This window comes from Schistocerca cancellata, chromosome 5 (assembly GCF_023864275.1).
Source record: "Schistocerca cancellata isolate TAMUIC-IGC-003103 chromosome 5, iqSchCanc2.1, whole genome shotgun sequence".
Lineage (NCBI taxonomy): Eukaryota > Metazoa > Arthropoda > Insecta > Orthoptera > Acrididae > Schistocerca > Schistocerca cancellata.
Window position 1 is genome coordinate 829,803,821 of NC_064630.1, and position 13,416 is coordinate 829,817,236.

Genomic DNA, 13,416 nt, shown 5'->3' on the forward strand with positions numbered 1-13,416 from the left:
TGGAGGTTCAAAAGTAGGACCTTTGTATCACTACCTTCCACACAACAATTGAAGGAGAAAATGTTGTTTGGTTGGTTGATTTGGGGATGGGACTAAAGAGAGAGGTTACTGGTACCATCGGATTGGGAAAGGAAGTCGGTCGTGCCCTTTTCGAAGGAACCATCCCGGCTGTCGCCAGAATCAATTTAGGGAAATCGCGGAAGACCTAAATCAGGATAGCTGGACGCGGGTTTGTACCGCCGTCCTCCCGAATCCGAGTCCGGTTTGCTAACCACTGCGCCACCTCGCTTGGTGGGAGCAAAAGATCGCCACCGAGAAAATGAAATTGAAAGCCAAAAAAAGAAAGGCTAAAAAGATTTGAAGAAAACTGAATTTAAGTGCTCCAAAAGGTAATTAACGCACAGAGAGTGATCATGAGAAACTAATTACATAGCGGCAAAGAAAACTGGATTTTATAGGAAATAATGGATCAACAGAAGGGATCGAAAACTGCATTTGTCAAAGTGCATGGTGCCGTTTGACGAAGAGTGGGTGCTTTGTATCAAGTATAGAGGCTGGGCACAAGTTGGATGTGTGAATCAGGAGGATAATTTGTATTTTATTTGCGATCTCTTTTAAACACTGAGTTAAACACTGGTGAACTAAGCTGAAATAGCAACAATAAGTTCCCATTCTTATGTGTTCTATTGTTATTCAATAAGTATCAGTGTTGTACATCATTAATAACCCATATTATCAATGAAAGGAAAATGGTTGGTACTACAACGTATTTTCTACAAGCCTTGTAACTGTGACTCTTTTACTTTCGAAGTAATTAGGTAGTATAAATAAACAATAAAAATCATTACACTGTGAAATTCATAGAACATGTGTACCAGGAATAGAATATGGTGCCCATAATTAAAAAGTTCCAGTTTCAAAACGCGTAGGAAGAGAACCACTGCTCACAAATTTGAACAATATATTATTGACGCCGGGGGCAACGTCATGGAACAAAAAAAAAAAAATATGAGACGTCTCTGCCAGCGTCTTAAGGTAAATCGGATCGGGTACAAATGGCAGAAGAACTGCAGTACTGGGGCTATGGTTTGAGTTGCATATTGCACCAGCCACACTCTTGAATGCGCATGACGCACAGGTTCAGCAATCGACAGTTGCTGCACTGTTTGTTCGGTAAGCCCATCGACCAAGACAAGGTCCTACCAAACCGGGTGGGAAAAATCGGTTTCGAATTCTTCTAAGGCCAAAAGTTGCGTAAAAACAAAAGCAAAATGATGTCTGCTTTTAATTGTCCTGGGGCTAAAAATTGCATCAAAAGGAAAATGACTTCGGTTTTTAATTGTGCTGGGGCCAAAAACCACATAAAAAGCAAACTGATATCTGTTTCTAATTGTCGTGAGACTGGTGCAAGACGTGTTCAATAATCTGCCCACAGTTTCCTGCCGCAAGTTGAAATCGGGGAACATCATGTTCCACAAAAGAATGGAGTGCCTCAGAGTTCACGTTCGGAATGCTTTGCGCTGTTCGTTCCTTCACTTCAGCTACGTTCGTAATTGGAGCACTGAACGCAGCATCTTTCAGATAGCACCATAGCCAGAAGTCACATGGATTAAGATCAGGTGATGTGGACGGGCAGGCTGTAGAGAAATGAGTGCTGACAATTCTAGCTTTTCCGAAATGCTTCTGCAGCAGCCGCATCGCTGGTTGTGCAATGTGCGGAGGAGCGCCATCTTCATAAAAACATGCACACTGTTAAGAAGTTGGAGTGACGTTGATGTGCCAAAAACTGTTAGTGACCGTACAGGTAACAAGACCCGCAGGGCTCATCATCTCGAAAAACACAGCCTTCCATGAACGATACCGTTAACTTGCACCACACATTTGCTTTTTCAGAATGATGTGGTAACGATTGGTGTGCGTGTGGATTTTCTATTGCCCATATTCTGTAATTCTGCATACTGCGTGTCGTTGGAAACGAAAGTGGGTTGGTTCAAATGGCTCTGAGGACTATCGGACTTAACTTCTGAGGTCATTAGTCCCCTAGAACTTAGAACTACCTGAACCTAACTAACCTACGGACATCACGCACATCCATGCCCGAGGCAGGATTCGAACCGAACGTGCAACCGTAGCGAAACGAAAATGAGTTTCATCTGTCTACAGAATGTGCTGCGGCCATTCATTATCCACATCCACGAGAGCAAGAAATTCCGGAGTCGTAGTTTGTCTTGCTGGCAAGTCAGGAGGATTCAACTCATGAACACGGATGAGTTTGCATGGACAGCAGTGCAGGCTGATTCACAGCATTTTACGGACTGTGGTGGAGGGACTGTCCAACGTTTGAATTCCCCACGTGCCGCATGTTTGCACACAGCTGGTCAACCCCTCCTGCAGTGCTGTGGCAACATCTTCGACAGATGTCGGATCAGCTGCTTTCCTTTCTTTCCCACATTCTACTTCAAAAGAACCACTCTTTTTTTGAATTTTGTAATCGATTTCACCAGAATCTTAGCTGACTTTGAACCAATGTCCTTTTTCACACGCTTAAAAGTATATAAATGTTCAGATTAACCACCACAATTAAGAAGGGACGTCGAAAAACTTAAGCACGAGTTCCCCTATTACCAACAGTTATACAGGATGGGAAAAATAAAACTGACCCAGGAAAATATTTCAAGCGCCTTGAGATAGGCAACCCAACATACAGAAGCACGCGATGTAAGCTGGGTTGTCTAATTTCAGGTGCATGAAATATTTACTTTGGCCAGCCTGTGGACAGAGCGTTGCGTTACGCAGCTTGATGATCTCCTGGTGGAAGAGGACGCACTGCACGAGCCTGCGGTAGTCCCCGTGCCGCGCCCCAGAGGCCGCGGACCGCCGGTCGGCTACGGTAGCCGCTTCACCGCGCCCCGGCAGCTGGACGGTGTCGGCCAGTGCTGCGTTGAGCATCTTCAGCTGCGACGACAGGTATATGATGAGCGTCACGTAGAAGGCGTCCAGCGTGCTGGTGGACAGGTAGATGAGCATGAACCAGTAGCAGATGAGCGCGTAGCTGAGCTGGTAGTAGGGCGTCCGCACGGGCTGGCCCCCGTACCACCAGATCAGCATCGGCAGGTTGCGGCCCAGGTGTCTCTCCGACGTCCCGTTACCTGCAAGCACACAAACTGTACAGCTACACTTAAGTAAGTTGTAAGAACCTTGAACTTGCCACACCTCCCAAAACCTTCTACAGCTCATTCCAGTAACTGCGTCCTCTACATCTACAACATACTTCGCAAGCCACCGAATGCAGCGCGGTGAAAGGTACTTTCGGTAGCGATAACGTATCCCCACGTACCTGTTCCACTTCGTTTCGACGTGGAAGAACGATCGTTAGTAAGCCGCTGTATTACCTCTATGTTCTCGGCTTTTTTCATCGTGGTCATTTCGTGAGATGTATATGGGAGGAACTAATATGGTATCAGACTCTTCCCAGAAAGTGCTCAACAGTAAACCTCTCTGATACGCACACCGCATCTCCTTTGAAGTCTGCCAGTGGAGTCTGGTGAGCATCCGTGTAGCCGGTCTCGGGCAGACTAAACGAAGCGGTGGCGAAACGCGCCGTTCTTCGTTGGATCTTCTCTGTCCTACCTATCAGTCCAAACTGGTGAGGGTCCCATATTGATGAACAACACTCAAGAATCGGTCGAACAAGCGTCTCATAAGTCATTTGCTTCGTGGATGAGTTACAATCCGTTAAAATTCTTCCAATGATCCTCAGTTTGGCATACGCTTTTCGGACTATTTCTTTTACGTGGTCATTGCGTTTAATTTCACTCCTAGACATTTTGCGGTAGATACTGTATCCAATAGTTTGACATCAATAATGTAATTATACACAGTCGGATTCCTTTTCCTGTGTATGCGCCATATGCTACATTTATTTACGCTCGAGGTAAATTGTCAGAACCTGCACCATTCATCAATCCTCTGCAGGTCATCCTGCAAATCGGTTCTGTCTTCTCGTGTTGCTACTTTCTTATAGAGAACCACATGATCTGCGATTATTCTTAAAGAGCTTCCGACGCTTTTTACTAAATCAATTACATACGTTGTACGCATTAGCGGTCCTATCACACTTCCTTTGGGTACTCTGGAAATTGCCTTTACACTGTAAAATATTTAAAAAAAAGTAATTCAAACATCTAAACAATTGCACTACGAGAAGAAGATAGCAATGTCAGGGAACAAAATAAAAACAATATGAAATATAGTGAAAGAGGAGACTGGTAGAACCACAAAGGAACAGGAGCAAATAGCACTAGGGGTAGATGCCACATTAGTAACCGATGGGCATAGTGTGCCAAATCTATTTAACAAGTACTTTATATCCGTTACTGATAGAATGGGATTGTCAGGATCAGTAAATAATGCCCCTGAATATCTGAAACTAGCCTTTACAAATAGTTTCAGGTGCATGAATATGTCACTCACTTCACCAAAAGAAATAACTTCCATAATAAAATATTTAAAAACAAAGCATTCTAGTAGTTACGATGAAATATCAACAAAGTTAATTAAGGCGTCTTCTTGTGAGTTTAGTACAATTCTAAGTTACTTGTGTAACCAGTCAATTATAACTGGGACATTTCCTGACTGGCTAAAATATGCAGATGTTAATCCTCTATTCAAGAAAGGCGATAAATGAGATACCATCAAACTACAGACCGATTTCACTTTTGCCAGCATTCTCAAAAATTTTAGAAAAAGTAATGTACAGGCAGCTTCTTAACCATCTGACCACAAATAACTTATTATCAAGAACACAGTTTGGATTTCTGAAGGGTTCTGATATCGAGAAGGCTATTTACACCTACAGTGAAAATGTACTTAATTTATTAAATAACAAGTTACAAGCAGCAGGTATTTACTGTGATCTGTCAAAGGCATTCGATAGTGTGAACCACAACATTTTTTTTAATAAATTAGAATTCTATGGTGTCACAGGTAGTGCTGCAAAATGGTTCAAGTCATACCTCACTAACAGGAAACAAAGGGTGTCAGTGCAAGGGACTAGTGAATTAAGTCATCAGTCATCATCAGAATGGGAAGAAATTACATGTGGTGTCCCACAAGGATCCATCTTAGGGCCATTGCTTTTTCTTGTGTACATTAATGATCTCTCATCAGTTACACTGCCAGAAGCAGAGTTCGTTTTGTTTGCAGATGACACAGGTATTGCAATAAATAGTATGTCGAGTGTAGTTCTAGTTTTTCATGGAAATTAATAAATGGTTTAAAGCCAACTCACTAACATTAAACTTCTAAAAGACTCACTATATGCAATCTAGAACCTGTAAGAGGTTTCCACCCAGCATATGCATAAAGTATGAAAAAGAGCAGTAGGTTGACAGTCTTAAACTCCTGGGATTACAACTTGATAATAAATTCAGTTGGGAGGAGCACACCACAGAACTGCAGAAACGCCTTAACAAATCTCTATTTTAATTCGAGTGTTAGCAGACATACGCTACATAAAAATGAAAAAGCTTGCATACTTTGCCTACTTTCATTCCATAATGTCATATGGTATAATATTTTGGGGTTACTCTTCAAGTCAAACAAAAGTTTTCAGAGTCCAAAAGCGTGTAATACGTATTATTTGTGGAGTAAATTCACGGACGTCCTCTACAAACCTCTTCAAAGAACAGGATATAATAATTACTACCTTAGAGTATATTTACTCCTTAATAAAGTTTGTCCTAAATAATATATCTATTTTTCCAACAAACATTTCAGTTCATACATACAATACCAGGAACAAAAATGATCTGCACAAGGACTTAAAAGCACTTACTTCAAAAAGGGGTCCACTACTCAGGAACAGTCATCTTCAATAATTTGCCAGCAAACATAAAAAATAAAATAAAGATCAGTTTAAAAGGAGCCTGAAAGACTTACTAGTGGCCTTCTACTCCATTGACGATTTTTTTAATAGAAATAAATGATGTATATATTCATACTATTAGTATTGATATTTCAGCTTTAAAAAAATAGATTGACATGTTCCACATCCACAAGGATCTCCTCAGCCGGATCTAAGGAACGAAAAACTAATCTAATCTAATCAAACGTCGATTTTGTACCATTAACAGCGAGGTGTAGAGTTCCAAAGCCGGCCGGAATGACCGAGTGGTTCTAGGCGCTACTGTCTGGAACCGCGCGACCGCTACAGTCGCAGGTTCGAATCCTGCCCGGGCATGGATGTGTGTGATGTCCTTAGGTAAGTTAAGTTTAAGTAGTTCTAAATTCTAGGGGACTGGTGACCTCAGAAGTTAAGTCCCATAGTGCTCATATCCATCTGAACCATTTTGTAGAGTTCCATCCGCAAAGAAGTCTTGTACCTAGTCTCAAATCTGGTCCGACACTCTGCAAATTTGTATTTTTTTCGCTAAACGGCAGTGCAGGACGGCGTCAAGTGCCTTCCTGAAGTCAAGGAACACGACGCCGACCTGAGAACCGTTGTCAACAGCGCTACGGATCTCACGAAAGAACAGAGCGAGTTGAGCTTCAGAAGATGTCTGTTCACGGAATCCTATATCAACAGATGGCCGAACTATATAACTTTCGGAAATGGTCGGCGTTGATGTCCGTATGTTGATGTCTTGTAATTGAATTCCTTGCTGTAGAACGCCGAAACGCATTCATGAAAAGCTGAAGGAGGTGTATGGAAACGCGGCGTTGGACGCTAGACAACGGTTTCGTTGCTGTAGAGAAGCTGAAAGGCGCACGCAGTTGGCCGATGCCACGCACTGCGGCCGGCCAACTGCTGCTGTGACGTCACACAACATGTAGCGTGTCGACCAAATCTCCGCGGCGACCGCCGGGTAACAGCAGGCGAGTTGCGTCGTTAGTTGCCATGGTCGTTACTGACAAACTCGGCTACTGCAAGATTTTTGCGTGCTGGATACCAAAAATCCCGACCGACCGGAATAACGAGGAATTGCACCACATCGCGTCCGTCTCTTCGGTCCACCGAAGGAAGCTTATTGGAGGCATCATTTTGGAGATGTAGAGACCTTTAAAACTTCTGAGCACCGGCGGCTGAGGAAGCTGGGCCACGATGCACAAGTTTACATGCTCGAGCTTCATGGTGGAAAAGAAACTGTGCATAAAGGTGGTGCTTTTACTCAAAAGTGACAAATTAATCGTCAATGTTGTGGTTGACATCCTTTTTAAATCGCATTTACTTTTCTTCTAAAGTGAAAAGAATGTAGCCATTACTTTCTGATTTACATAAAACATAACGTTTCTTGCATCATCTGAAAATTGGAACAATGCCTTCATTGTTAACTTCCTTAAACCATCTTAAAAAAGTGTGTGTTACGTCACACAAGTATTTTGTAACAATTTAGAGCAAGCAACTAGCCACAATTTGGTTTTAGTTTACTTTATTAAAAAGCACTGTTGCATGTTTCTACACTCCTGGAAATTGAAATAAGAACACCGTGAATTCATTGTCCCAGGAAGGGGAAACTTTATTGACACATTCCTGGGGTCAGATACATCACATGATCACACTGACAGAACCACAGGCTCATAGACACAGGCAACAGAGCATGCACAATGTCGGCACTAGTACAGTGCTTTCGCAGCAATGCAGGCTGCTATTCTCCCATGGAGACGATCGTAGAGATGCTGGATGTAGTCCTGTGGAACGGCTTGCCATGCCATTTCCACCTGGCGCCTCAGTTGGACCAGCGTTCGTGCTGGACGTGCAGACCGCGTGACACGACGCTTCATCCAGTCCCAAACATGCTCAATGGGGGACAGATCCGGAGATCTTGCTGGCCAGGGTAGTTGACTTACACCTTCTAGAGCACGTTGGGTGGCACGGGATACATGCGGACGTGCATTGTCCTGTTGGAACAGCAAGTTCCCTTGCCGGTCTAGGAATGGTAGAACGATGGGTTCGATGACGGTTTGGATGTACCGTGCACTATTCAGTGTCCCCTCGACGATCACCAGTGGTGTACGGCCAGTGTAGGAGATCGCTCCCCACACCATGATGCCGGGTGTTGGCCCTGTGTGCCTCGGTCGTATGCAGTCCTGATTGTGGCGCTCACCTGCACGCCACCAAACACGCATACGACCATCATTGGCACCAAGGCAGAAGCGACTCTCATCGCTGAAGACGACACGTCTCCATTCGTCCCTCCATTCACGCCATTCACGCCTGTCGCGACACCACTGGAGGCGGGCTGCACGATGTTGGGGCGTGAGCGGAAGACGGCCTAACGGTGTGCGGGACCGTAGCCCAGCTTCATGGAGGCGGTTGCGTAGGATCCTACGGTCTTGGCGTGCATCCGTGCGTCGCTGCGGTCCGGTCCCAGGTCGACGGGCACGTGAACCTTCCGCCGACCACTGGCGACAACATCGATGTACTGTGGAGACCTCACGCCCCACGTGTTGAGCAATTCGGCGGTACGTCCACCCGGCCTCCCGCATGCCCACTATACGCCCTCGCTCAAAGTCCGTCAACTGCACATACGGTTCACGTCCACGCTGTCGCTCATGCTACCAGTGTTAAAGACTGCGATGGAGCTCCGTATGCCACGGCAAACTGGCTGACACTGACGGCGGCGGTGCACAAATGCTGCGCAGCTAGCGCCATTCGACGGCCAACACCGCGGTTCCTGGTGTGTCTGCTGTGCCGTGCGTGTGATCATTGCTTGTACAGCCCTCTCGCAGTGTCCGGAGCAAGTATGGTGGGTCTGACACACCGGTGTCAATGTGTTCTTTTTTCCATTTCCAGGAGTGTATTTTACACATCCATCGTGTGACGCCTTTCGGCTTTTATCAAAGCACATGGATGTCGATTTAACCCCTTCTGCGTAAGTGGTTTCGTGGAGAAACCACCACAAGATTTTCTCTTTGACCCTACCGAAAAGTTAGTTTCTCACTGTTCCACGCCGGCCGGTGTGCCCGAGCGGTTCTAGGCGCTCCCGTCTGGAAGCGCGCGTCTGCTACGGTCGCAGGCTCGAATCCTGCCTCGGGTATGGATGTCTGTGATGTCCTTAGCTTCGTTAGGTTTAAGTAGTTCTAAGTCTCGAAAGTTAAGTCCCATAGTGCTCAGAGCCATTTGAATCATTTTTCGCTGTTCCACTATGATGTCATAGATCCATGCACTTATCTTGTGACAAATGGAACCACGTGCTCTAACCAGATGCAATGCAGCTCGACACAAATTGAAGTCAAGGAAAAGTTTATAGTGTTCCAGTTTACTAGCTTTTGTAATAATCGTGTGATTTTGTTCTTAAAATAGTCTACGGCTTTAAAAATGCTGATACTTGCCAAAGTGGTGGTGTAGCGTAGTGATTAATGGATATTCGTAAAGTGCAAGAGGTCGTATATCCTAACATCATTTGAAATTTGCATTTGTAATTCGTTATCTAAATGATTTTGATCATTATTTGTATGTAATTAATTTCTTTTAATGCTTTCTGTTTCTACCTCTTTGTAACGTCATGTTAATCGTCGTAGTATCGTCTCATTTGTCTGCAATTTTTCCTACCTATCATTATTTTACCTATTGGAATCTTGATGCAAATGGTCTCCATTATTTTTAATCATCTGTCATAGTACTGGAACATACGAAATTTGTGGTCGATCGGGTAAAGATCAAAATACGAAATAATCTATTTGCACCGAATGTGCAGTGACCTCAAAAATGCTCCTAACACTACGAAATGGGGATATTTTGGATGGTAATAGTCACATAAATATTTAAAACGTAAATTATTGTTGTATTCTGAAAAAAAAGAATATGAAGATGTGAAAGAAAGAAGGGATTGTAATTAAAAGTTAAATTCAACCACAATAACGAATAGCAGTAATGACTACAGTAATGTGTACAAACATAAAATGTTACAACGAACAAATTTAAGTCGACGTAAATACACAAAAATAATCAAATCATGTGAACAAAGTTCACAAATTAAAAAAGAATCATGTGAAGTAACAATAAGAGCAAATGAGAGAGTTCATACATCGATTTAAAATATATCACAAAGAAATATAAATAAAAAATTACATTTAAGCAATGTAACTGAACAAAAATGGTAATCAAAGTAACTTCGATAAAAATTTAAAAATAAAAAATGGGAAAGCACCCATTAGCATTCAAACCCACAGTCTTCTGATCGTGATCAGTACCTCTCTACCACCAAGCTGTTATGATACGTGTAAGGAATTTTTATACAGTTTATTAATTTTATTTAGTGTGTATATATATATATATATATATATATATATATATATATATATATATATATATATATATATATATAAAACACAGGGGGTTACAAAAAGGTACGGCCAAACTTTCAGGAAACATTCCTCACACACAAAGAAAGAAAATATGTTATGTGGACATATGTCCATAAACGCTAACTTTCCATGTTAGAGCTCATTTTATTACTTCTCATCAAATCACATTAATCATGGAATGGAAACACACAGCAACAGAACGTACCAGCGTGACTTCAAACACTTTGTTACAGGAAATGTTCAAAATGTCCTCCGTTAGCGAGGATTCATGCATCCACCCTCCGTCGCATGGAATCCCTGATGCGCTAATGCAGCCCTGGAGAATGGTGTATTGTATCACAGCCATCCACAATACGAGCACGAAGAGTCTCTACATTTGGTACCGGGGTTGCGTAGACATGTATACGATAACTAAAAAGTCCAGTGACTGTGACCAGTATTGCAAAAGAATCGGTGACACATTCTGCGCAACCCACCCAAAATTTTGCATGACAATGTTTGGGTGCAAGTAGTGGGGCTATGTTCATACAGGTGCATTTTGTTAGTGTGGCTTGCCTACATCAGGGGCAGGTATGCACTCAGGGGCAAACTTATTATTCTCCATTGATTGATAGGTACTTAAGCTATTGTTTCCCTTTGATTGACAGGTCCTTACCCTCTTGTTCTGTTAAGTGGTTTTCCATGTCATTGCAATTAACCTATTGTCCCTTACCCCCTCCCACTCCCCTCCCCTCCCAGGAAACCCCTCACACCTTGCTGCTACAGGTACACTTTCAGGTCTGAATTAACCCAATGTTCTGTTAAGTGCTTTTCTATGTCATCCCCACTTCCTTTTGACTGAGAGGCACTTAACCTATTGTCCTCCCACCCCCTCCCCCCTCACTGCTACAGGTACAGTTTCAGGTCTGAGCTACTGGAATACCCCCCCCCCCTCATTGTTATCAATTTGATTGACAACTTAATTGAATTGATCAGTTAGTAACACACTCTGGTGGGAAAGTGCCATGCCCCCGCCCCTACCATGGCCCCTGGTGGGAAGTAAAAATTCCATCAGGATAATGCAACCTCTACTAACGTAAGAAAGTGGTGGGAAGATAATTCAGGTCACATTGACTACATAATTACATTCATCAATTAATTAACATCTCTGGTAGGAATGTGCCACATCCCCCTAGTGGGAAATTCAAATTCCATCAGGACAATGCAGCCTCTACTAACCTAAGACAATGGTGAGAAACAAGGGCACCCCCAATAACCTAATTCATTCGACCGCCACCTCTTCCTAGAAATTGGCAGGAAAAAGACTGAGTCAATCGTTCATTTGGACGGTATTCGATTGTAGTGTATGGAATATTGTTTAAACAATTTAGACATGTGGAATACTGTTTATTTAAACAATTTAGGGGATTCAAGGCATTGTATGGAATATATGGAAACTGGTGGAGAGGAAGGATCTCATAACAAGAAATTCAAGGGTATATTGTTTATTAAAAAAAATCAGTTGGGGGGGGGGGGGATGGATTTCTCTTGCTCATCATTCCCTGCTGTCTGGAAACACGTACGTCTTGTAAGAAGTAATTACATGGAGCAAACATGATGCATAACCTAATGTTCATCACTGTACTCTGGGTGTCTTACCCCATTTTTGGGCCTTTGTTGGCACTGAACCTATTGTTCTGTTAAGTGGTTTTCCATGTCACCCCTATTTCCTTAAAATACCAAATTAAGTAATTAGTTATGTCCTCCCATCATTTTCTGGTACACTTTTCGAATTTCACATGCTTTTGAACGCTGTTTCTTCCGCATTCTTGATTGCCGCACTTAACCTACTGTTCTGCTCCATGTCACCCACTCACGCGCTCCCTCCCATTAATTACTGTACCCCCACCACCATATTGATATAAAAAATGTGTGCAAATTAATTAAATCGGTATTCTTCACATGTATGGGGTACTGTTACTTAATTTGCAGCATCCTATTTGTCGGTGAAATCTATGGAATATAGCTTAAACAAAAGATTGCTAATAAGAAGCACATGCCGCCACTTGACGGCCAACGCAGCCACGCCCCCACAGAACTCCAAGGCGCGCTCACGCTGGTCCCATACGCGATGACGCATAGCTGTGGTACGGTCCAGCACCGAGAGAGATTTCTAATGCTTCCCAGAACAGCACAGGGTGCATTGTTCCTCGCGCGCCATGGGAAACGCGTCTAACCGTGCTTAACTGTTTAAAGTGACCAACGCAACGCCGCGAAGTGCGCACATGTAGCTACAAACCCTTCCAAGCACTTCAAGGTCCTAAATATTATACTGAGCTCACATGACTATGTACAAACAAGAATCGAGTCGACCTCACGCAAATTGTATAGTGTCCCAGAAATAGTTAATGGTCACTTTGTTTAGGTCTCACCTTGTATGCACGGAAATTCTTGCCCTAACAGAACCTGATTACGAAAATAGCGCAGAATAACGTCGAATGCAGTCTTCCTCGCAGACCTAACGTGGTAGCCCATCCATCACATGTTACACTTACTGCTTTCAACACACACAAACGCTCCCTCTGCTATGTAGAGGCTCCTTTATTCCAGCATAAAGGATGTGAATAAATCGAGCATTACGATTGGCTCTTATGGAATTTACCCGCCGAATTACTGGTGCTGCCAGTATCGAAGCACCATCTGCCTTTTCTTTCTTTCTGCAGATGAGACTTCCAGGGGTTATTTTACACAGATCGCCATATTGCACTGGCAATTAAATCTTAAGAACTACCACATATATTGTCAAATACGGAAAGACTCTTACTTGTTTACCCTGCTATCCCACCGAGGACAGGAGCTTAAATATTATAACGTGAAACTGACCTGCAACCCATCAGTATATCACCACATGCCCTATATAATGTCAAGTACAGAATGACTCCTACTCAATTACACAGCTCTCCCAGTGAGTACAGGAGCTTGAATATTAGTGCACGGAACTGCTCTCCAGCCCAGCAATATATCACCGCGTACTGTCTCAATATAGTAAACGTACAAGTCGTATTTTGTGCCAAACAGTATCATCCCTGTTACATCATTCATACATGTACCGTGAATACGGGCATCACC

At 43.2% G+C, this 13,416-nt stretch overlaps 1 protein-coding gene across 1 annotated transcript in view; it reads right to left on the reverse strand.

The window, feature by feature from the left end:
• LOC126188827 (uncharacterized) overlaps window positions 1-13,416 on the reverse strand; it is a 165,655-nt gene that overhangs the window by 68,330 nt on the left and 83,909 nt on the right. Inside the window, exon 4 of the mRNA XM_049930440.1 lies at window positions 2,798-3,149. Coding sequence (XP_049786397.1) covers window positions 2,798-3,149 — 352 coding nt within the window. The remainder of the gene's footprint in view (window positions 1-2,797; window positions 3,150-13,416) is intronic.